The 23596-nt window shown below is 59.9% G+C and overlaps 1 protein-coding gene across 5 annotated transcripts in view; it reads right to left on the reverse strand.

Annotated features, from left to right (window-relative positions):
• The window catches only part of BCAR1 (BCAR1 scaffold protein, Cas family member), a 35364-nt gene that overhangs the window by 8547 nt on the left and 3221 nt on the right, over positions 1–23596 (reverse strand). Inside the window, exons 1-2 of one of the 5 annotated variants that reach the window (XM_060130407.1) lie at positions 14066–14269; positions 3927–4538 (exon numbers count right to left, since the gene is read on the reverse strand). In XM_060130407.1, coding sequence (XP_059986390.1) covers positions 3927–4538; positions 14066–14077 — 624 coding nt within the window. In that variant the 5' untranslated portion in view covers positions 14078–14269. Of the gene's footprint in view, positions 1–3926; positions 4539–9852; positions 9948–13907; positions 14027–14065; positions 14270–23596 lie in introns of those variants that run through there. The other 4 variants (XM_060130412.1, XM_060130411.1, XM_060130410.1 and 1 more) reach the window with 4 other exon arrangements.

The raw sequence follows: 23596 nt of genomic DNA on the forward strand, positions 1-23596 counted from the left end.
GCACCGACTGTGTGCACGCACCGGGCACCCCAGGAGCAGCAACGACCCCGCTGAAGTGCAGGCACCATCACTTTCTGATCAGCCCAGGGCTCCGCAGAGCCTCCTGCTGATGCAGCCCCCGGTGGCCTCCCAGGCAGGCCGGCAGGGCTGGCTCCCTGTCAGCTGCTGGGGTGAGCGCCGCCAGGGGGTGTTCCAGGTCCACTGCACCCCACCCCCGGCGTGTCTGGGAGTGGTGCTGGCAGCCCTTCCCAGACTCATTTCTCTCCTCAAGCCCCAGACTTGAGTCTCCTCCAGAGCTATTTTTAGACCCTGGAACCTGCCAACAGCAGGGGGGGGGGCGGGGGCTGGCGGGGGCTGGCGGGACGTGGCAGGTTGGCGGGGCCTTGAGGCGAGGCCTGAGGTGTCTCCAGGCCCTGCCAGCCTTGGAAGGCAGGTGGGGACCCAGCCCAGGACGAGGGGTGTGTGCCGCCCTCTCCACGCCCCGACGCTGGTGAGAGAGGGCGGGGCGCAGGCGGAGGGGCGCTGGGGCCGGACCCCAGGCCTGGGCCGCGGGCAGCTGGCCACTCACGCGGCTGAGTCAGTGACAGTAGGCAGCCATACTGGCCAACAAATGTTTTCTGTTAGAAAAAAAGGCAGGCAGCCACCAGCGGGGGGAAGCTTGTTAGGGAAACCAACTCTCCAGAGAGCCGCTGAGCCTGCTAATCACAGGCCACCCTGCTCCACACCTGGGGCCCCATTAGCAGAACCTGGAGCCCCTGGGGCTGGGGGACAAAGCCAGAGTCTGGGAGGAGACACAGAGCCCAGCCCAAGACCCACAAGCTCTCTCACACACACATCTCGAGGGCGCAGAAGGCAGACACGCAGAGGCAGAGAAAGCGCGCACAATGCCCACTGCCAGACGCACACGCGGACACACAGACCCAGGCCGGGCAGCTCATCAGGGCGCCTGCAGGAGTGAGAAGGGAGGCTGAAGGCTCCCAAGACCCCAGGGACGGGGCAGGCCGCCTGCTGCCTTCTGCCTGGGCCCCTGACCACCTCCGGGCCGCCTGGCATCTCCCCTCGTGACCCAGGCCGGCTCGCTCTGTCACTGCCCCCCCGCCCCCCCCCCCAAGAGCCTCGGGCTCCTGCTCTGGAAAACGGAGCACTGCTGGGGGGCATGGGAGATGGAGACACACGCCTGACGTGGGTCCCCTCCCTCCCAAGCTCCTGTCCTCCAGAAGGAACAAGGCTGATCTGAGCTGCGTCTCCCCCAGCCTGACCCAGTGCCACAGCTGTTCCCTCAGGCACAGCTGCAGCCCTGACCCAGAGCTCCCCCAAGAGTGACCTCACAAAACACCTCCTCCTCCGGGGGCCCCACGTGCTTCTGCCCTCAGCAACCTAAAAGCGTGGCCCAGCCCCAAAGGGTGCTGACACCCGGTGTGGCCCTGACCTTCCCCCGGCAGCCACGCGGGTCACCCTGCTCCAGGCTCCAGGAGGCTCACCCCTCCTGGCCACCAGCCTTGTCACTTGCCCTCTGCTTTCCTGGACCCAAGGCCGCACCCACCCACCCCACGGTCTTGGCAGGGTTTCCCCTCAGCAGAGCCGACCTCCAGCCCTGGAACCAGGGGCCTCAGTTGCCCAGGCTTCTGAAAGCACAGCCTGAAAGGTGGGCACACATGCACGCTCCAAGACATCTACGGCCTTACTGCCATTAGAAACCGCCTGGAGCCTGCCCGCAGCAGAAGGGGCGACCCAGCAAAACCAGTGGTGATCGTCATGATCACGCTCAGGGACCCAAAATGCTTCTGATATCTGACGTTGGATTTACAACCTCAAAATGCAAAAGTATGTGTACAAATCTGTGAAAGATGAATAGGGAACACGCTAGACAAAACATGCTGAAATCCCCCAGCGATCCCGTCTTGACTGGGGAAGCTCACCTCCAGGCCTCCTCATACATTACACATTCCCGTGACAAGCAAGCACACTTCCATGGACCATAACACGAAAGCAGCCGCGATGGAGACTGCCCAGGCCAGGAGCCATGAGGCTTCTCAGGGGAGGGCAACCAGGTCCCAGCACACAGAGCTTTCCTCCTGGGGCCATCAGGCCGGTCTGGGTCCTCAGGGACACAGGGCCTGGGCAACCCCACCAGTGGGCATGTGCAGAGCACGCACCAGCCAGGTGAGCTCAGAAGTAGTCTGAGAGCAAAGCCCCTCGTATGGGAGGGAAACAGTACCAATGACCAAAACGTGGGCTCAAATCCACAGCCCGGAGTAAAGGCCTCACTGCCGCTTCCTGGGCCACAGGGCTTCCAGGGCCTGTCCTGGCCTTGGAGCTGCCTGGACTCAGGAAAGGAGAGGATGGAAAGGGGAAGGGCATGCCTCCCTGGGGAGTGTGCACAATGTGAGCTGTGTGTGGGCATGGGCGCAGAAGGATGGCCTATGGCCTATCCCAAGGCTAACCACCGGTCACTCCTCCTCCCCCAAAGCCATCTTGGGAGCGGCCCAGTCTGGGCTATCCCAGTCCAGCATGGCTCACTTCTGCCACTGGCCTGTCTCTGGCCAGGCGGTTGAAGGAGCAGGTAGGGAAGTGGAGCCAGTGACCCAGAGTCCCCTGGCGGCCAGTGTCCATGGAGCCCCACCCTGAGCCAGCCAATGACCTGTGTCCAGGTCTCCCGCTCCAAGCTCTGCCTGTGGCGGGGCAGGGCAACACTGCATGCTGAACCGCTGCCCAGCTGGCATCTGACCCCTGGGCAGGCTCTGAAGAGAGGCTCAGCGCCACGCGGTGAGTGTCCTCAGACACTAGACATGGCACTCTCCAGTCCTGCCTCCTTCCTAGGCAGACAGCCCTGGGTGTGAGGACACATACGCAGGTCTGTGTGGAGCTGAGGTGCTGGGCTCAGAGCCTTGCCCCCCGCCCAGCCTCCCACTGGTAACAGCCCACAAGGGACTTGAACAAGAGCCCCTTTCACGGTGACCCTACAATCCCGCAGGCAGTGTCCTCCCCGCGGTTTAGGAGTCACGAGCAGGGCACCCTGCAGGCGCCCACAAACACGGCCCAGGAGAGGAGAGGGTTGGGTGCGTGTGGATCTAGATGAGCTGCACCCACAGGGGGACCGTGGGAGCCCCTGGGCACGCGTTGGCTGGCCTGGCCCCTTTGTCCCTTCCTCCCTTCTCTGCCGGCTGGAACTCACACGGCCACTGTTCTGGCCCGCAAGCCCCGTGACGAGGCGGCAGAGCAAGAAAACGGAGGACCTGCCCTCCACCGCCGGCGCTCCAGGAGGAACCACAGGCTCCGACAGTCTCGGAGGTGCCACCAGCGCCACACCGCTCACCCCCAGCCGTGCTACGTGAGAGAGAAATGACTCTGTCATCCAGTCCAATCTTCTGGGTTTCCAGCCACTCTGGCCCAACTGCGGCCCTGTGCTCCATACTCCGTTTCTCCCCTTCAGGTGCCTCCCAGCTCCCCTTTCCTGGGCTCCCTGCACCCTCCCCTCTGGGCAGAATGGCTTCACCAGGATGTGGTTGGGCAGGTCACTCCTACCCAACACCCTCCGCCCTCACGAAGGTTCCAGGCCCCTGGGGGTCCGTTCCCAGCTGCTGCTCAGGCCTCCGTGGTCAGGCCCCACCTGCCACAACAGTCTTTGACAGGCTGTGTCCTCTGCTGCCGACACCCTTCCACTGGGGCTTGTCAGCTGAAGGCCACCTCACGGTCCACGGCCAGCTCGGTGTCTCCTCTCGGGCTGCTCACACCCACGTCAGCAGACATATAAACACATTCCCCAGACACTCACCTCCCCCCTCGACCCCAGACCAAACGCGGAGCCGCTGCTGGAGTCCCAGAGGTCCCAAGCAAGGGTGCCTGGCCGGGCCCTGCTGCATCCAAAAACTGGGCCCAGCCAAAACCCACCAGGAGGGCTGCCTGGCCACCCAGGGAGGCCTTACCTTGGCTGGTGGCTTCGTCCCCTCCCAGCTCCGTGCATCCATGGATGGGGGGACCTGGTAGATGTCGTGTCCTATCCCAGCGGAAGGCGGCACCTGGTAGATGTCCTGGGCAGGGCTGCCAGGCCCCGGGGGCACCTGGTAAAGGTCTGGGGCTGGGCTGGGAAACGCGTGATGGGGCATCTGCTTGGAGAATGTGGCTGTCTGCTTGGCCGGGGGAGACTGGAACTGGGGGCTGGGCCCAGGGGCTTGGTAGAGGCCTTGCTGAGTCTTGCTGGGGGTGGGCACCAGGTAGACACTGTCCGGCTGGGGCTGGTACGTGGCAGGCAGCATGGGTGTGTACTGGGCTGCCGGGGGGTGGAGGCTGGGCTGAGGCAGGGCCGAGCTGGCGGGCGGGCCGGGGCCGGGCCCCACGGGCTTCTTGTCATGCATGCCCACCAGGATCTTGAGGCGGTTCCCGGGCACGATGCCTTGGCGCCCGTGCAGCGAGCAGAGCCACCAGCCATCTAGGCCCTGCGTGTCCCGCTCCAGCACCGTCATGATGTCGCCCTTGCGGAAGGAGAGCTCATCTGGGGACTCGGCCACATTGTCGTAGAGGGCTTTGGCCAGCACGTTCTGGGGGAAGAGGACACAGGTGGGCGTGAGGGCAGGAGGACGTGCGCTGGGGGCTCGGCGTCCCGCCCAGCTCCCACCCCCTCCAGGACTGGGGAGGCACCTGGCCTTGGCACCGAGAAAGGAACTAAGTAGGGTTTGGCGAGATCCCCACGCCTCTGCCCCCGCTGCCCCTGGCGGAAAGGCCCAGCTGATCCGGGCAGTTTTTCCAATGAGCCTGGATAGTGTCTCAAAATCCTCTTGACCACAGCCATCACCTGCACTCCAGGATGGTACTCAAGATACTCTAAAAAATACTCCCGGAGTCACGCTATAAGCTGGACCTAATGCTGGGGAAGGCAGCGATAATGACAATAATGGCCACCACGTCCTGGGGAGAAAACAGGATGCACACCCTCCCAGCTTCAACTCAACTCCCTGCTGCCCCACCAGTGCAATCAGCCAGGAGGAAAAGACCAGAGAGTGGGGAGGGGACACACAGGGACAGAACAGTCATCATCTGCAGACCATATGTCATCTACATACAGATTCCAACAAACAAGAAGAATCAACAGTGCTGAGGAGGGAACCTCACAGAAAAGATGTCACCAGATAACAGAAACTACAAGTTATCCAGGAGTTAATGAAGCAAAGACTCCAGAGGAGAAAATGTAACAACTGGGCCAAGCTTGCTTAATAAGTTACAACTGCAATAAAAATGCCAGCCGAACATTTTTTTTTTTTGGAGGAATTCAACCAAAGGAAAAAAATCCTTCTAGAATTAAGCAGAGGAATAGAGGTCCACAAATAAGCAGGTCAATTCTGAAAATGAAATGCAAAGAGGCACTTCCTTCCTGCCGTGAGGACAGGCCACAACTCCAATCCCTAAGCAGGACAGGCAGCAGCGGCTGGGAATCACGCAGCGATGATGGGGGCAGGACTGTAACCGAGATGCTACCAGGAAAACTCACTCACCATAGGAAGAAAAGTCAATTGGGACACTTTGCCTCATGTTATAAACAAACGGTAATCAAACACCTACATGTGAAAGTTATAACCTTAGAGCTGATAAAAGAAAAGAATTGTGGGAGAATATTTCTGTGACCTTGAGGTGGAAAAAAATTATAAACAAAACCCTAGAAAAAAAGACCACAAAAAGCACAAAACATAAGGTAACAACAACAGAAACAAAGAGATGGATTCAACCTCATCAAAGTGAACGGTTTCAGCTGGGTGGGGGAACAACAGAAAGCTGACAGGGTGACAGGCCACCAAATGACAAGAGTCTGGTGTTTTTCCTCGAGGAAAAAACAAGAACACCAACAGAAAACCAATAAAATATGAAGAGTTTTCTGAAGGGGAGACCAGAATGGCCAAGATGGCCACAAAGGACGTTCAGGGATCCAGCCAGCAAAGCGGGACAGACCTGCGACTCTGCTCTGTGCTCCAGCAGGTGCCCAGGTGTCTGGTGAGGAACACCAGCCACACCCCCCGAGTCAGAGGAACAAACAGGAGATCTACAGCCCAGAACGCTTTACGTAAATGTTACGAATACCTACAAAAGAACTCTATGTATTTTTCACAGACACTTGTCCAAGGGCAGATTCCAGACACATTACATTTGCATGGGTGCTTCTGGAAGAGGGACGGGAATGAGACAGGCATCAGGAATAAATGGGGAGAATAAAGCAAAACAAGGAAGCCGTCCCATATAGACTGAGGACGGCCACAGAAGGACAGCACCCCACGCCCAGCCCCGCTCTTTACTCCTGCAATTCTCCTGTTAATTCTCACAGGCACCCCAGAACCGCTGCTATGGGTTCCGTGAGTCGGCAAACCCTCCTGGAGCCGGGACACATGCTCCGTGCAGAGGCCCAGTAGCCCAGCAGCCTGTGCAGGCCTTGGCGAGGCTGTGGGGACAGACAGGAGGACCCCAGCATTGGCAGGCACTGTGCCGGCAGGCCCAGAAGCTCACCGGGGACAGAGAACCGGGTGGACAGGCCCCACATTTTCAGTCCTTGGCCTCTGCTGCTTGCGCGGGTGAGGGCTCAGTCTGGGCCCAGAGATAGCACAGGGGGGCCCCAGCCAGAGGGCCAAGGTGAGTCCAGCAGAGGGCAGGAGCAAAGCAGGTGCCTGGGTGGGAAGGCCAGGCCTGTGGAGAGGACAGTGCCAGGCCAGCTGGGCACCGGCCCCACCAGCCAGGCCTCAGCTCTGGTCGCCCTCCTCTGAGTCTCCTGGGGATTGAAGATGCAGAGCCTGGTCTAGATCTGACTCGGAAATGGGACCTGGGTTCGGACCACCCTTCCCCACGTGGGCCTGGGTCTCATCCCCTGGATTCCAACTCGGGGCAGAGAGAAGTCGGGGTGAGGCCTCACCCAAGTCTAGGAGGGCCCACCTCCACACCAGCATCAGGAGCCAGAAGGAGCCCCTCTGAACTCTGTCTCCCCTGCCCGTCACAGTGAGGATTAGGGAAGAGGACGGAACACCATCAAGGGGGACAGCAGCCCACGGGGGAAGCCGGGGCAGGCAGTGCGTGCTCCAGGCCCAGGACTGCACGCTCAGACTCGGGGGCGCACTGGCGGGAAGCCCACTCCTCCAGGGCAGCTCAGAAGGACCCAGAGGCCAGAAAGCTGGGAGCCAGGAGGGACAAGGCCCAGGGGAGAAGCCAGCCCAGGCAGGCAGCGCACAGAGAGCAGAGCAAGCGAATTCACCCTGCACCAAGGTGAGCGCCAGGGCAAGGGCCCTCGGAACTACTGGCGGCGCCAACACTGTCCACACCAGTCAGGACGGTTATCACTGCACTGAGGTATAAATGAGTCCTCAATAAAATGTCACTTGAACTTAACAACTGGGGAGAGGGTAATGTTTGAGACAATGGGGGATGCTTTTTCTTCCTGCTTCTCAGAAATTTTCAATTTGTATTTAATGAGCATTTCTTGGTTTGGGGGTTGAAAAAATATACACCCTGAAAAAGAAAACAGTGGACTACCTCCTAGGCTCCAAGGCAGGATGGGACGGACAGGGCCGAAGCAGGTCAGAGGCCAAAGCCCCAGGAGGAGCAGATGGGGCGGGGGCTGCCCTGCTGCCCACTGGACTCATGGGTCCCATCCCCAGGCTGCCTGCAGGAAAAGCAAGTTTCCCAAATATGGTCTGCAGCCTGCTCAGGGAATCACACCCCGTCAGGGGGGCGGGACACCCAACCCACCCTCCCCCAATGACCCCAGAACACAGAGCCACCCCTCTGGGTCCCCTCAGCCCCTGCCCTGGTGACCGCAGGAAGCGCCAGCAGAGTGAGTCACAGGAAAATTCCCCTCCAGCCCAGTCAAAGGGGGCAGGGTGCAGGCAGGGGAATGCCCCTCAGAGGCCCCTCACCTCTTGGAGGAAGGCTGGCAGAGGGGCTTCGGCCAGGCCCTGCTGGGCAGGGCTGGGCTCTCAGGGAGGCTGGAGAGCTCTGCCAAGGGCAAGGTCCAGCGGGAGGGGGAAGGGGGTGGAGGGAGGGTCCCCTGGACCCAGGAGAGCTGCCCAGGGAGCTACCGGGGCCTCTCGTGCCCAGGGTGGCCAGCTCTCACCTCCTGGGTATGAGCTCGATGAGCAGTCAAGGCCAATTCCAACTGCAACTGTATAGTCCGGGGAGGCCAGAGCCAGGCTGGGAAGCACCTCTCAGGGTGGGCACGTGGCACCAGGCGCCTGGCACCAGGAGCTCCTCTGCCTGCGTCAGCTGGTGCCCCCCTTCCCCCGCCGAGCCCCCAAGGCAGGCTCTCCGCAGTCCTGGGCACTGCTGGCGCCGCAGAGCTCCAGCTGGCCAAGCACCCGCCCCTTTGGGCCCCTAAGCCTCTCCAGCTGCTCCTGACACACTTCTCCCTCCAGTGCTGAGCAGCAGCTAAGACCAGACCTGGGCCTGGCTCTCCCTCCCACTGCTGGGGACCTTGGGCAAGTCCCTTAGCCTCTCTGAGCACCCAGATCCCTTGTGTTAAGGTGACAATCCTGGTTTCACAGGGAAGTTCTTTTGTTTAATAAAAGATTCACCTGGCATCTGCCCTCTGCCAGGTGCTGGGCCAGGCCCTGCAAGACGGTGCAAGCCTAGGTCGACCAGGCCCTTGTCTGCACGGGGCTTGCATCCCAGCAGGGCAGGCAGACACAAAACGATTTGCCAGGGCAGGGGGAAATGTGGCATGTGCAACAGGGCCACTACACATAGGATGGTCAGAGGTGGCCTCCCCCAAGGAGGACATTTCAGATGACTCATGAAGACCGAAAACTAGGCGACCATGAAACCAGCCAGGGAAGGGCATGTGGGCAGAGGGCAGGCATGAGCCAAGACACTGAAATAGGGAAAGGCTGGAGGGGAGACAGGGCTGTGGCCCTGGACCGGCAGGCAGGCTGGGCCGGTCACACTGCAGGGTGCCTTGGGATGCTGCAGGGAGAGCTCAGTCCATGCCGTCCAAATGGTGGCATCCCATGGCAGGATAAGGCAAAACCCACACCACCTGAGCATTCCTGCTCTGGACATGCTCCCCAGGGCCCAGTGTCTTGTCCCAGCTTGGAAGAGCGGGGTCAGTCTACCCAGAACCTGGCTTTCCAGCCTTCCTCACTGTTGGGCCCATCAAGTGCTTCCCCCAAGCTCACAAGAGGACACAGCTGTGATCTCTGGGAGGGGCACACCACCAGGGCACCATCGCAGTCCAGGCCAACTCTGCCAGCCACCTGGGTCCAAGGCACCACGGAGACTGCTGCTGACTCGCCCGAGTCTCTGGCCACCTCACCCGCGACCCTAGGAAACCTCTCGCTGTGTCCTACTCCTCCTTCAGGACGTGACTTGGGTGTCACCCCCCCACCCCGCCAAGAAAGCTCCCACATCCCTCCCCGGGCACCCACACCTCACTGTCCCCACCTCGAAGTGCTGATCAACACCTCTTGTTACTGCCCACTTCGTGCCCCCAACCCGGGCGCCCAGAATGGGAGGGGCCTGTCTGCTTGAGCAGGGAACGTCCCTCCGCTGCACATGCACGCCAGGCCTGGCCCAGAGCAGGGCTGAGCGTGGGGCTGCTGGATGGGCGGGTTCAGGCAAAAGCCCCCCTTGCGGAAGGTGGTGCCCTGCCCTCCCTGGGAGCCGCGTGGCCACGCCTGAGAAAGCCAGGAAAGGCCCTTTGGGCTCACTCACCCCAGAGGGAGGGGACAGAGGAGAGCCCCCTGCCCAACGCCAACACCCCCCAGGCAGCGGCCTGCCAGCCAGGCCCGCCCAGAACAACACCCTGGTTGTTGCACACGGGAGCTGAGAGGGCTGCCCCACGGCCCTGCCGGGTCTGAGAATGGCCCTCATTGTGTGCGCCAGACTCACCCGGGCCCTCAGACACGGAGCAGCTGGGCCTTGGCCGCCAACGGGCACGTGTCAGCGGCCATCTGACGGGTTCTCCCTCGGTCTGCTGCCCCGGAGAGCCCTGGATGTGCTCTGGGTATCCCCAAACCCCGACTCTGCGGGACGGTGCTACCTGGTGGTGGGGAGACTGACAGTTCACAATGATGACAATAACGCCGGCAGTGAGAGACAGGGCTCTTCTACGTACCTCAATTATCTCTTTCAACCCTGTGAGACACTGTGATTGCCTCCACCTACGGATGGAGAGACTGAGGTGCACAACAGACACTTGACTCGCCAGGGTTATGGTCAGGAAGTGGCAGAGGCAGATCTGCTGTATGACAAAGTGCAGCTGGGTGGCTCCCGGGGTACTGCTTAGGTCCATGGAAGCCAGGAGTGGAAATTTCACAGGGCTTTTCCATCCCTCCCTGTCCCCCACCCTGACATACACCCCAGCCCCAGGTACAGAGCCCCACACACAGCAGTCACTAGGGAAACTCTAGTTCTCTTCATACAAAGAACCATCTCAAACCTGGGCCAAGTTTATTTCTGGGGTATTCTGGTTGCTTGTCCCAAGGAGTCCCCGTGGCCACTGGATACAGGCCCGACGTACGTGTGCCCAAGTGGCGGTCTACACCCACAACCGCTGCTCACTTGTGCCCTGGGAATCCCGCCGGAGGGGCAGCGGCTACAGGCCCACTGGCCAGGGTCCTGACAATCCTCTGCTCCGCCTCCCGGCTGCGATGGGGCTGGGCGGGCAGTGCCTCCTCCCTTCCCGGGAGGCCCCACACCCTCATCCTGGGTGGAACTCCGCAACAGCAGGCCTTGGCATCACCCTCCCCTTAATTCTTCCAGGACAACTGAGTGACCAGGGTCTGGGCTAAAGTCCTCAGTGCTCAGCGTGACAAGCGTGGATGAGCCCCCCACTCCAGAGCCACTCCAAGGGGACGAGGGGAGCATGGCTCCTTCCCTGCCTGCTTTGGCAGTGCCTGAGGCTCAGAGGACAGAGCAGGGGCCGTGTGGGGGTCCTCAGCCCCATGCCTGACAGCACCCAGAGGACAGGTCTACAGAACAAAGGACTAAAAACCCACCTGTGGGTGGCCACCGCCAGCAGCTCCCTCAGACAATCAGAAGCCCCGAGCTGGCCTTGGTACAGTGGCAAGAGCAGATGTCTTTGTGCCCAGCTCTTGGGCCGAAGCAGGCCCCTGGCCCCTCTCCTGCCAGGGCATCCCAGGCACTGTCCCTGCGAGGCTGGGCAGAGGAAGAGAGGTGGCATGGGGAGGGCCCTCCTACTGCAGGACATGGCATCTGCAGCCCCCAACACACCTCGGACGGTGGGAACAGGTGGGTCTGGGGCCAGGGCACCAAGGAGCCCATGTGGGTGACACGAGAGCGGAGCCCTCCACCCTCCAGCCCACCCCAACTTCTGACAGCTTGGGAGTGGTCCTCAACCCCTTAGAACCCTCACCACTGCCACCCAGCCCAGGGAACCGACCCAGGCTGACAGACCCCAGACATGTTTGAGTAGACCGGCTTGTTCAGCCTTGGGATTTGGTCTCTCAGCAGAGGGCCCAGCATGAGGTTGACCTTCACTTCAGGGACAGTACCAGGCCCTGGTAACCCACCGTGGCCAGCCCCAGATATGCCACTGGAGGGGCAGAGGTAGAAGCCCGGGTGGGACAGCAGGGACTTCACTCCTTACGAAGCCTTAGTTTCCCCACCTGGACATCTAAAGCCTCCTCAGCTCTGCCCCTCTAGCCCTAAGTGATAGCTTTCAGCAGCCCTTAGAGCAGCACCATCTGCTTCCGCAGGGATGGAGGAGGACACACTGGCACAAAAAGCAGGGTTCTCCAGCTCAAAAGAAGTACCAAGCCCCTGACTTCAGGATATGCAATGGAAACAGGGGACTGAGACGGGGCCCTGCCCCTCCACCCTCTGAGCTCCTTCCACGGCAGGCTGGTACTCTGCCCCACTCCTCACTCAGAGGTGGGAGGAAGTTAGCACAAGGAGATGGAGATAGAGCCAGGGCCTCTCCCCAGTGCTAAAGGGCCCAGCCTGGCCCCTGGAGGGAGGCCACTCTGTAGCCCCTTATTTGGGGGCCTTAAGGATCCAGAGGAGGAAGAATTTGGCCAGTGTCTCTGCTGGAGAACGACCCTGTCCTGCCCTACCCTACAGCCTGCCCTCCAAGCATGACTCTAACACTGCTCCTCCCCCTTCCACCTGCTGGCTGGTTCTGGCTGCCCCAACTGGCTGTGGGCTCCTGGGGCATGGTGGAGGGAGTTCTCCAGGCCTGAGAGACAAAGGGTGGTGGGATCTCCTGAAAGAATAATGGAGGCCAGGAGGGGGCTACTAAGGCACAGTTTTGGAGCCAGAGAGACCCCACCAAGTTGGCAGCCCCAGTAGAGCATGGCAGCACCCCAAGGACCAGAGCACCCTCAATCCCAGAGCAGGGGGAGCACGTGGCTAGAGCATGGGGCCATACCAGGAGACTATGTTCTGGATACGGTTCTGTGAGGACAAGTAACTGCCCCTCTCTGTGCCTCAGTCTCCCCATTGGTACCATCTGTGACTCGCGGGGAGAGCAGGTGTCTTAGGGGCCCTTCCTGATTAGGAAGGATTCCCTAGTGGCACTGCCCTTACTTCAATCCCTTGCCCAAGCCTGGGGAGATGATGCCAGCCCACAACGCTAACGTCTCTGTTCAGCACAAGCGTAAAAGTCACCCTCTTTTAAAAGTCACCGGGAGCTGAGGGTGACTGCCTTGGCAGAAGCTGGGGCTGCCCTGCCCTGCCTCCACCCGGCACCTACAGGACTCCTTCCTTGCCCACGGCAAGCGGGTAGTGGGTGCTAGTGCCAGGAGAGCTTGCCGGCAGGTCCTCCCAGACCTCCCTTCCTGCCAGTCTCCACCTGCACCTGGGCCCTTCTCCTGCTTTTCTAAGCCTGTTAGCCCTGCCATCCCTCCACTCCCACCATAAGCTCTCCAGCCCGGAAAGGAAAGAGTCACGGGCAGGAGGCGTGTTCCCCAGCCCAGGGGGATGAGGAACATCTCCCTGCCTGGCTGAAATCTGCACAGCAAACCCAGAGAGTACCTCCCAGCTTAGACTCTTCCCCATGCTAAGAGTGCCAAGGAAGGAACTCTTCCTCATGCTAAGAGTGCCAAGGAAATAAACTCCCTGTTCTCAAGACCAGTTAGGAAGCCACTGCTCCTACCGAGGGATGGGAGACCCCAACATCTCCCCAGACTCTAACCCCCGCACACCCCCTGACCACGCCCGGCCCTCAGCAAATCTCAGCTTCTCCGAATCTTTCAACACCGCTCTGGGCTCTGCAGCAGCAATGAGGGGCTGGGCGCCCGGGCTGCGGCCACCCGGGCAGCGGCCCCGCCCCTCCCCAGCTCCCACGCTCTACCCGCGGAGGCTAGGATCCCGGGATCGCGGCGCGGCCCTGGACTCCCCTGCCAAGACCCGGCTCCTACAACCGTTTTTGCAACCACGGTAGGTAATACGAGAAGCTCCCGCCCTGGGTCCCGGAATCCAGCGCGGGCGGGCCGGGGGTTAATTATTAACTTCTCCGTGGACACCCGCGCTTGCTCACCCACCCCTCAACCCCTAACCTGGGGGCATGGGCAGCCCTCACTCCAAAACACACGGATCGCCACCCTGCTTCCTGGAAGTTCACGGTCCAAAGGACCTCGGACCGCTCCTCGTAGCGATGGAAAGTGAGGCTCGGAGACAGGGCTCACAGGCCCAAGGTCACCCAGCAGGCAGCGGCCGGCAGAGGGAGAGCGGGCCTCCGGCCAGCAACTTTCCCGGATCCAGGAACTCTCCTACCGGCCGGCGGCCCCCGAGTCCGGTCCTTCCAGCCGCCCCCGGGGTGCGCAGGCTCTGGGATCCTCCGCAGTCCTGGCCTCTGGGAGCCCCGGCCAGGGCAGAAGGGGGGTTTTCCAGGACCTCGGACCCCGGCCCGGTCACGCCCCCGCGGAGGCTCCAGCGGCCCGTAGTTCCCAGGACCTGCAGGTCCGGCAGGAAATGCCACTCACTTAACTCTTTCCCGCCTGGGACCGCCCCGGGCGCGGGTAGAGCTGGGTCGCCTCCAAGCCGGTACGCGGACCTCGGCCGACACTCCCTGGCGCGCGGACGCCGCCCCGGCCACCGCGAGTGGACTCCGGGCCGCACTGGCTGCGCTGACCGCACTCACCAGGTAGTTCATCGTGTCGGGTCGGCCTGGGGCCCCGGCTCCCCGCAGGGCGCACAGCGAACTGCCCGCGCCGCGCGCTCTCGGATTCCCGAGAGCCCCGAAGCCGCCCGGGTCCTGGTCCGGCCGCTTCAGCCACCTCGCAGGCCACTGCCGCTGCCGCTGCCGCCGTCGCCGTACAGAGCCGGTCCCATCTCGCCCCGCCCGCCACCGCCGCCAAGGCCGGCGGGCCCAGCCCGGCTCCCGGCATGCCCGGTCGCGCGCGCCCATTGGCCGCTCGGGCTCCCCATGCAAATGAGCCGCCGGCTCGGGGGCGCGGCTGGCTGCGGGAGCGCGCGGGCACGCGCTGCCCAGTGGGACCGTCCACCACCCCCCACCCTTGCACCCGCGCTAGGCTCCAGGCGCCTGCCGGACACGCGGGATATCGCCTTTTCTCCGCACGCCCATCCCTGCCCTCCATCGTGGGCGAGAACGCGCCCCTCCTCAAAGGCCTAAGCCTTCTTCTTCTGGGAAGACTGCCGGAATTGCCCTCCTCCCCCGTGGCCGTTGCAGCCCCGGAGGCACCAGCTTCAAGTCTGCCTTCCCCGCCCACCAACCTGGGGCATTTCACGCGTGTCCATCCGGCAGTCCGACTCAGATCTGCATCTAGAGGGGCATGTCCCAGCTGGCATAAAACTAATAATACGACCACCGCACTGACTCTGGTCAGGCCTTCGGTGTAAGAGCCCCAGGTTATGAAGACACAGCAAGGAAGCTGGGGACTGCGGCTGTCCCTGTAATCTAGGGAGAGTAGAACCGGAGCGCATCATGTTCTACCAGCCGTGCGCGGGAGGTTCCAGTGCACCCAGGGACAAGAAGCTTGCCATCTCCCACCTTCTCCTCGGCATTGAATTCAGTCTCCTCGAAGTGTCCCCCACTGTCTCGGTGCTGCTCTAGGAGATGTGCCCCTACCCCAATCCCTCCCTCAGTCAGCCCTGTCCAGGGCTAACGCCTGTGCCCCAACGACTCCTGTTTCAGCAACAGGGGGTAGGAGGGATGCTGATGAGAATGAGGGGGAGGGAAGAAGCACGACAGGGAAACTGAGTGGAGGGTGCCTTGGTTCTCCTGAGCTCCCGCTCCCTAGGGGGGCAAGTTGGTGACTGTCACCCCATGTAGCCAGCCAGAGTCCCTGAGCACAGTCCAGGTTTGCACAGTGGTCTGCAGAGATCTAGAATGGGACCTCTCCAGAACTAGACTGTCCCATTTGCTGAGTGTGTGGACACCATCAGGCAGCTCGAAATTCCAGGGAAGCATGGGGGCACACCCTGCAGAGAACCCTCGGGCACGGCCTATAAAATACATACAAGCCCACAGTGCACTCACAGGTGCCCCTCCACCTGACACCCAGGGATGGCCGACTCAGCCTCTCACCAGGTGTGCTACCTTGGCCGGGCCCTCTCCCATCTGTAAAAGGAAGGAGCTGGGCTAGGGAACCCCAAGTCTGGCTGGTCACAGGTCCCCTGGAGAGCTTGTCAAAAAACAGATTCCTGTTTTTTAGGAATCCCCTCCTAAAAAACCCCTCCCACAGGTCCCCTCCTCCAGAAATCCCGGGTGTGGGGGGAATCTGGACATCTGCATTTCCCCCAAAGTTTCTCGGGGAACCACTGGACAGAACTCCCAGCATAGGGTGTGGGTAAGGAGCAATGGGATTTGGACTCAGTGTGACCCAGAGTCCTCAAGAAGGAATGGGACAACTAGCTGCTACCCTCTGCCCTCCTCAAGACGGGACCTCCTGTAACCTTCAAAACAGCCCAGTTCTTCCACAGAAGAGCCAGCTCTCAGGGGAACACTACCTAGAGTATCCTCTCCTGCTAGTTCCCAAAGCTGTGCCCCGAAGTCAGAAAGGAAACTGCGGGCTCAGCCCCTCCGAAACCCTGCCCCTGCCCCTGTCCTCAGCCTGGCTGGCATTCCAGGTTCCAAGGAATCAGATCAGAACCAGCTGGGCTGTGTGTGAACATCTGTCCATGCTGGGAGCTGGAGGGAGTCCCTAGGTTTTCCCCGGGTCTCCACTCCGGTGGGGAGTGGGGTGGAGACCAGGCTTCACAGCCAGACGGTAGGAGGTCTCTGCAGGAATGGGCAGGGACGCAAAAGGGCTGGCCTTACTCGGTCCTAGCTGGCCTTGGGAGACAGGAGGCTGCCTGGGAGGAGGAGGACCGGAGACCCTCCCTCTCTGGGGCTGGATTAAAGCAGCGCTGGGGGCGGGGTTGCTCCTGTGGGCGGGCAGGCGGGGGAGGAGAACCCAGCTCTGGCCCAGGCATTTCAAAAATTTGCTGCTTTTCCACTTAAACTCCCCGCCCCCCCCACCCAAGACTGTGTCTCCCAGAATGGCATTTCCGCTTTGGAATCAAGGCCCTAGGATCTGTGCCCCACTGTGCTGCAAGGGGAGTAGCTGGAGGGGGAGAGGAATGCCCCCTCCCAGGCCTGCCATGGGGGAGTGGGGTAGGGGCACCCACTGGGCAGGCTCTGGCTGGGGTGTATGGGGGAGCATACCCTCCCGGGCCGACTGCCAAGTGACACAGCCCCCAGGACAGCATACAGGCTGGCCCTGGGCCAAGGTCTCTATGACCACGTGCTCATTTCATGCCCGCAGTGATCCTGCAAAACAGCCTTCACGCATAGCCCCGTCTTCCAGAGGAAGAGGGTTGAGACCCAGATTACTGCCCCTTGCCCCATCCCACAGACTTCAGCCACAGAAGGGAAAGAACTGGTGGCCACAGAAGGGACGGTGGGGATGCTAGAGTGCAGTCCACCCTGACTCCCCTGTGGCAGGCAACTTCAGGACAGGGCAGAAAGGGAATCAAGGGGCAGGGACACTCAGGAAAGCCAAGGACCCTGCCGCACTCAGAGACCCCAAAGGACAGGCGTCTGAGACCCAAGCACCGCCCTCAAACACAACTGAGTTCAGAACTGGGGCCCAGGGACTTCCCTGCTGGTCCAGTGGTTAAGACTCACACAGGGACTCTGGCTCTCATCTGTCCGTTAAAGTGTCCACTGGGGTGAGGGCTGCTGCTGATCCTAGACCCTAAGTGGGGAGGCCCGGCTCCTGCTCTCTGGGCTTTTGGGGTCTTATTCTCTAGGTCAGACCCACAACACAAAGAACTATTCTTGCTTTAGCCCCAACAATGTCTGTGGCAGCATTTATAACAGCAAACAAAGAGGGGGCATAACCTAAATGCCCAACTATAGGGGACTGGTTGGGCCACCAGAGCCTCTCAATGGAAGATTGTGCAGCTATTAAGATGGCCACTTTCAGAGACTAAAATCATGCAAGAAAATGCTGATGGGCAGTGAAAAGAGTGGGCTAAAATGGCTCGCACAGTGTGACTCAGACAGCCCCCTTCCCCTCCTAAAGCCTTGGTTTTCCCAGCAGCACAGAGGGTGGCTGGATGGGTCAGCTGATGGCCAGCTCGGGGAGCAGCAGCAGGAAAGGATTTCCTGAGGCCGGAGGTGAGTGCTGCCAGCCCAGGGACAGGAAGAAATGATGTATCTGTAGGGCTATGGGTGTTGACGCCTTGCCCCTGGGCTGGCCACGCACACTGGCAAGCTCCAAGCAAGCCTGCAAGCCGGAGCCAGCCCTGCGTGGGCAAGGGTGGAGGAACCCCTGTGGATGGCCTGGAGAAGAGGCCAGCCCGCTGCATCGAGAACCACTGTCACACAGGCCGGACACCCCACACACCCAGTGTCAGCCAGCCCTCACTGCCCTCCTGGGGACCAGGACAGAACTACCACCACCCAGAGGCTCAGAGAGGGGCAGTGCCTTGCCCAGGTCACACCTCCAGGAAGTGACAAAGCTACAAACTAAAAATGTAACCATACCTGGCTACCCAGGGGTGTGCCCACAGAACAGCACCCCAGGTGATCTCAGACAGAGCAGAGTCTGCACGCTTAGGGCGGGCGTCAGAGCCATAAAGAGCTCTCCCGTCCTCCCCTGCTCTCCAAGGGCGGAGTAACCATGGGGCAGTCTGTTTGTCACTGCAGTGGTGACTCGGACTGTGGGGGGGTGGGCTCTAGTCCCCAGCCTTCGAGTCCGTTTAGCATCGTCCCAGGCCAGTCCCCAGAGACCAGGGTACAAGGGCACAACCAGGACCGAAGGTGTGGGGACAGAGCCTAGGGGTGGCGGAGGGGGATAGATGGGCCTGGATCCCAGCAAATCCACTGCCCCCCACATTCCCGCAGCTCCCTCCCCTCTCGCTCTGGCTCTTTCAAGAACTGGGAACTGGAAAGAGCAACAGTCTCCCGATTCTTTTAATTGCTTTTCTAACTTGGAAATGAAAGAGCAGCAGGGGCACCTGCGGGCAGATGCCTGCTTCAGTGAGCGAGCAGCCCAGTTCACGAGGCTGGGGCACTTCCCAGGGGCTCTTTGTCCCAGCCCAGGGTGCTGCCCCCATGGCCTGAGTCCTCCCTTCTCTTCGAACCCCCTCCCCATGTGCCTCAGAGAAGCAAAAACCAGGCCCCACATGTGCATAATGAGAAGGCTGCCCTCCCGCATGGCACTGGGACACCACTCCCTGGGTCCTCACCCAGCGGCAGCCACCTCGGCACTGCCTGAGGGAGGACACGGGGGTGGGGGGAGGAAGGGCTGGGGACAAGACCCTGTCCTCAGACAGAAAGCTTAGCCGCTGGAGGCCCAGCTCAGGCTGACAGCCTGGGTGGGCAGGGCCCGGGGTGTGGTCAAGAAGCAGTCCCAGCCCGCAGTCTGCACCAGCCTCTCCCCATGGCAGCCAGCTCCAGCATGTCAGGGCAGGGAGAGGGGGCGACTTCACATGCCCTCTGCTGCCCCCCGAGCCTGCTTCCATAGCAGCACAGGTGCCCACACCCACAGAGACCCCCAGAGGGGCAGCAATGTTGGCCAGACATCAGCTGGGGTCAGGAGGACAGTGGAGTCACAGGAGGGACCCTGGGAGCTCTGGGGTCAGTGGGGTGGGAGTACAGGAAGGCGTGAAAACAGAGAGAGCACAGCTACAGCAGCCACCGAGGAAGTGCGGCTTTTTCTCCCTCCTCGAACCGCACTGGGGGCCTCCCACCTGAGCCTGCTCCAACCTACAGAGAAAGGCTCCATGTGCCCCAGGAGACCCAGGCCCAATCCTCACCCAGGTGTAGCCTACAAGGACAGGAGTAGAGCCCATTAGAGAGTCCACCTGGCATGGGACCTCAGTGGTCACTGCATCTTTCAGAGCCTTGGTTAGTGCGTCTGCTAAACGTAACCACCGCCAGGAGCCCTGCCCACCACCAGGCCGTGAGACTGCAGGCACGTGCAGGCGCAGTGCCTCGCGGCACCCTGGTGTCAGCAGCACACTCACGCACCTCCCCTGCCCTGCCAAACACACTCCCTTGGGCCCACAGCTCATGCACAAGTGCACTCCAGTAAGCCCTCCCTGTCCTCCCAGCCGCTGCTCAAGGGCCCTGAGCTTCCCTAGCCCCTGAACCACACGAGGAACAAAACCTCAACCTCGTCTGAGATTCTGCAGCAAAAATCGTTCTGCAAAGCCCTGTTGCCCCCAGCTCCACCAGCCAACGCTGGGAGGTGGGCAGGGTCTCCCCTCAGCCAGGGGGAGTGGGGAGTGGCTGGGCCTATCACTACACATGCTATAGCACCCACTCCCTGCTGGGATAGGCTGCCAGGAAAACAAGTCGTGTCCTCAAGGAACTTACACTCCAGGGCGTGTGAGGGGGACAAACAGATAAACATGGGAGCGCCTGTGGGAGAACCAAGCAGACAGCAGAGAGCAGACTGGAGGCAGGGGCTACTTTATACAAGGTGCCTGGGGGCTCCTCTCTGATGAGGTAGCATTTGAGCAGATGTGTGAATCTTTTGCTAAGGTTCATTATGCAGAAAAAAATAACAGTAAAGGTTTGTAAGAACAGCACAGGCAGCCAATTCCCTCGGTGTGAAGAGCAGAGCACAGAGGTGTTAGGGAAGCAGGGAGTGGCTCTCAAGCAACCCCTCCCTGCTCTTAGCTTCTTGAGTGGTGCGGATGTCCTGCTGGCTGGGGGCATCCAGAGTTAACTGGGAGCAGCCAGGAGTGTCTGCCTGGTGGGGTGTCTTGGCAGGCAGCCAGGGACAAAGTGCGGGGGGGGGGGGGGGGGGGGGACCGGGAATCTGTCCCGACCAGGGAGGGTGGAGGGATAGGGTCAGCTCCCAAGACAGGCTCCATCCTCTCCTAGAAGCCTCTCCCCACTAGGACCTCTGGTGGGCACAGAGTCCTGGGAAAAACACAGGTGACTCAAAAACCTAAGACGCTTCACCTCATGGCCAACCTGGGAAGAGGGAATTCAAACCCTGGATACCTGCGGAGGGCTGTGAACAAGAAGGCATGTGGTCACACCACTCTGACAATCGTGTAACTTTGGGGAATCCAGGATTTGGGGGCACAGACGACTCTCTGGGCATGCCTCAACGCACACATGATTGGATATCAGGTTTTATAAAATACTGAAATAGGGTATTACACCACCACTAACACTAGTACGTTCCAGTATTAAAAATACACAGCACACAAAGACTAGAGACAGATATCCATCAGCAAGAGAATGGATAAGTACATAAATTCATAGTCAAAAGTGGAACACTCAGCAAAGCCACGAAAAGAGAACTACTGATACACACCATGTGGATGAAAATCTCAAAATCATTTTGCTGAATGAAAAAAGCCAGACCCCAAAGAGTATATACTATATGCTTCCACTTACATCAAGTTCAAGTTCAAGAACAGGCGAAACCATGCCATGATGAGAGAAATCAGAATGCTGGCCACGTTAGAAACTAACACAACACTGTAAATCAACTATATGCCAATAAAAATTAATTAAAAAAAAGATCACAGGATAATCATAGCTTTTCCTTTAAAAAAAAAAAAGAATGTTGACCACCTTACAGGGGGTAGGGCACACTTGACTGTGAAGGGGGTACTTGTGAATTTTCTGAGATGATGGAGAGGTTCATTATCTTGATTTGATTGATGGTTACATGGGGTCTACATTAGTCAAAACTTATTCAACTGTATTCCTAACATCTTTCAATTTCACTACATAGAAAATCTACCTCAGGGACTTCCCGGGTGGCGCAGGGGTTAAGAATCCACCTGTCACTGTTGGGTTTATGGGTTCAATCCCTGGTCTGGAAAGATCCCACATGCCACGGGGCAACCAAGCCCATGCGCCACAACTACTGAGCCCGCATGCCACAACTACTGAGCCTGCGCGCCCTAGAACCCGTGCTTCGCAACAAGAGAAGCCACCACAATGAGAAGTCTGCGCACTGCAACGAAGAGTAGTCCCCGCTCGCCGCAACTAGAGAGAGCCGCCCGCATGCAGCAATGAAGACCCAACACAGCCAAAAATAAATAAAATTTAAAAAAAAAAGAAAATCTACCTCAACAAGAGAGTCTCAACTGGTAAAAATAAAAAAAGCACAGAGGAAACAATACATAGCATTAGGAATACCAAAAAATAGGTACTGCAATCCTAAACCCACCGTGTTACCCTTTTTGCCCTGGCTGTCAGGGAGCTTCAAGTTAAATCTGCATGCCTACCTTCCCCATACAGTACATATTTCTGGATCTTTTGATGATCCCAGACTGTTTGTGTCTTTCACTATAATCTGCTTCAACTCCTTACTGGAACTCAGCAGGGTTTAAATAATAAATTAAAATTACTAAAAAGTTCCCTCAGCCTCTAATTCCCCTTAGAGAAGGGATTAACTTTAGAGCCACAACTTGTGACCACCTCTCCTGGCAGAGCAGGCATGCATCACCACCTCCAAGGTCCCCAACCTGTCCCCAGGTCTTTTTCTTTTTTTCTTTTTTGGCCGGGCTGAGCAGCATGCAGGATCTTACCCCGACCAGGGACCAAACCCTGAGCCCCCTGCAGTGGGAGCGCAGAGTCCTAACCACTGGACTGCCAGGGAAGTCCCCCCTCCAGGTCTTTTTCTTGAAGAGAGGGAGACAAAGGCCCAGCAAACTAAAGAAAGCCAAAGAAACAACAGGGTTAGACTAGGATGCAATCAAAGCAAGCGGTTGTGATGAAGCCAAGTCAGAGGCTGGGGAGGCAAAGAAGAGCACAGAAAGGGCAGGAGACGGGAGGGCAGGTGCAGCTCAGGCCTCATGCCAGGCCATGGGAGGCGGGGGGTCACAAGCTGCCACCCTCACAGCCTTGCGGCCCACCTGCCTCACCCACAAGCTTGAGCCCCCTCCCTTAAAGTGCCAGGACCCACCTCCGGCGTGCTCTCCTTCCCACCCAGGACCCTGCCTGTTCCATGCTGGCCAGGCCACTGCTGACCACATCTGAAGTCAGGCTTGTACCCACCGATCCAACAGCTCCCAAAGCCAGCAGCCCTGCACCCGCTCCCGGGGGCCCTCAGGGCAGGGCATGCAGCTGGTCTGAGGCACAGTGGACCAGACGGTGGCCCCACTGGAGGCCACTCTATCTGTGGGGTGAGGACACGTACCTGTCCATCCAAGGCTCAAGAGGCAGGGGAGGGGCTGGGGTCATTCCACTGCTAAGGCCCTGGCCGGAACCGACCCTAAAGAGAAAGCTACTGGAGGCAGGCTGGATGGCGTGGAACATTATGGGGGCAGGGAGCTGATCTCTTCCCAAGCTGGTCGTGCCGGTGCCAGGAGTGGGTCTCGGCCACTGCACCAGTCAACAGTGGCAGGATGAAGATAATAACCTCAACAGCAGTAGCTGCTATGACTTATTAGCCTCTTAGTAAAAGCTTTCTGCAAACCTCACCAAGTTCTCATAAAACCCCAAGAGCTCAGTGCTGTTAACATCCCCATAACACAGAGGACACAGGCTCAGAGAGGTTCAGTAGCTGGCTCAGACGAGCCAGCACCATTCACTCCGGAGCCCTTGCCCTCGACCCACCACAAATCCTCCCCACCCAGACTTAGCCTCTCTGGGAACCCACTCAGCCCCCAACAAGGCTTCCAGGACAGTGGCTGGGATGCAGGCTCTCTGCACAGGGACATAGACTCCTATATGGCGGTGGGCTCCTCGGTGCTCCCAGGGCCACTTCCTTGGCAGGTGGCCAGGATAGGCTGGAGAGAGAGGAATCAAGCAGGCCTGGCCCTGCCCTGAGGAGCCTAGCAGGCACCAGATAACCCCAAGGATGAATGCACTATCACAGATGGGAATCCTGGATGGCTTCCTGGCACGCTGCCCTCTGCCTGAGCGAGCGGGAGTGACGAGGTGAGCACGGCAGCGGCTGAAGACCTTCCTGCCGAGGGAGGGCCGGGCAGAGTCCAAGGCCAGCGGGAGGAGTGTGGCAGCAGGGGCGTGCCAGGGCCTTCGGAGACTGAACTGAGGACCTTGGACTTGGACACTGCCTCTTCCCACTGTCCTCTTTTGAGCCTGTTCTACCAGGCCCCAGCTGTCCATGGCCTGGCTGCCCAGGCCAGTGGTGAGCCCAGGGCAGAGCCTCCCAGCTCCCTGGCCAGCTCTCCAGTCACAGTGGTGGCTGGCACAGAGCCAGGCACAAAGGGCACCCTGGGACCG

The sequence above is a fragment of the Lagenorhynchus albirostris genome, chromosome 19, assembly GCF_949774975.1.
Source record: "Lagenorhynchus albirostris chromosome 19, mLagAlb1.1, whole genome shotgun sequence".
Taxonomy (NCBI): Eukaryota; Metazoa; Chordata; class Mammalia; order Artiodactyla; family Delphinidae; genus Lagenorhynchus; species Lagenorhynchus albirostris.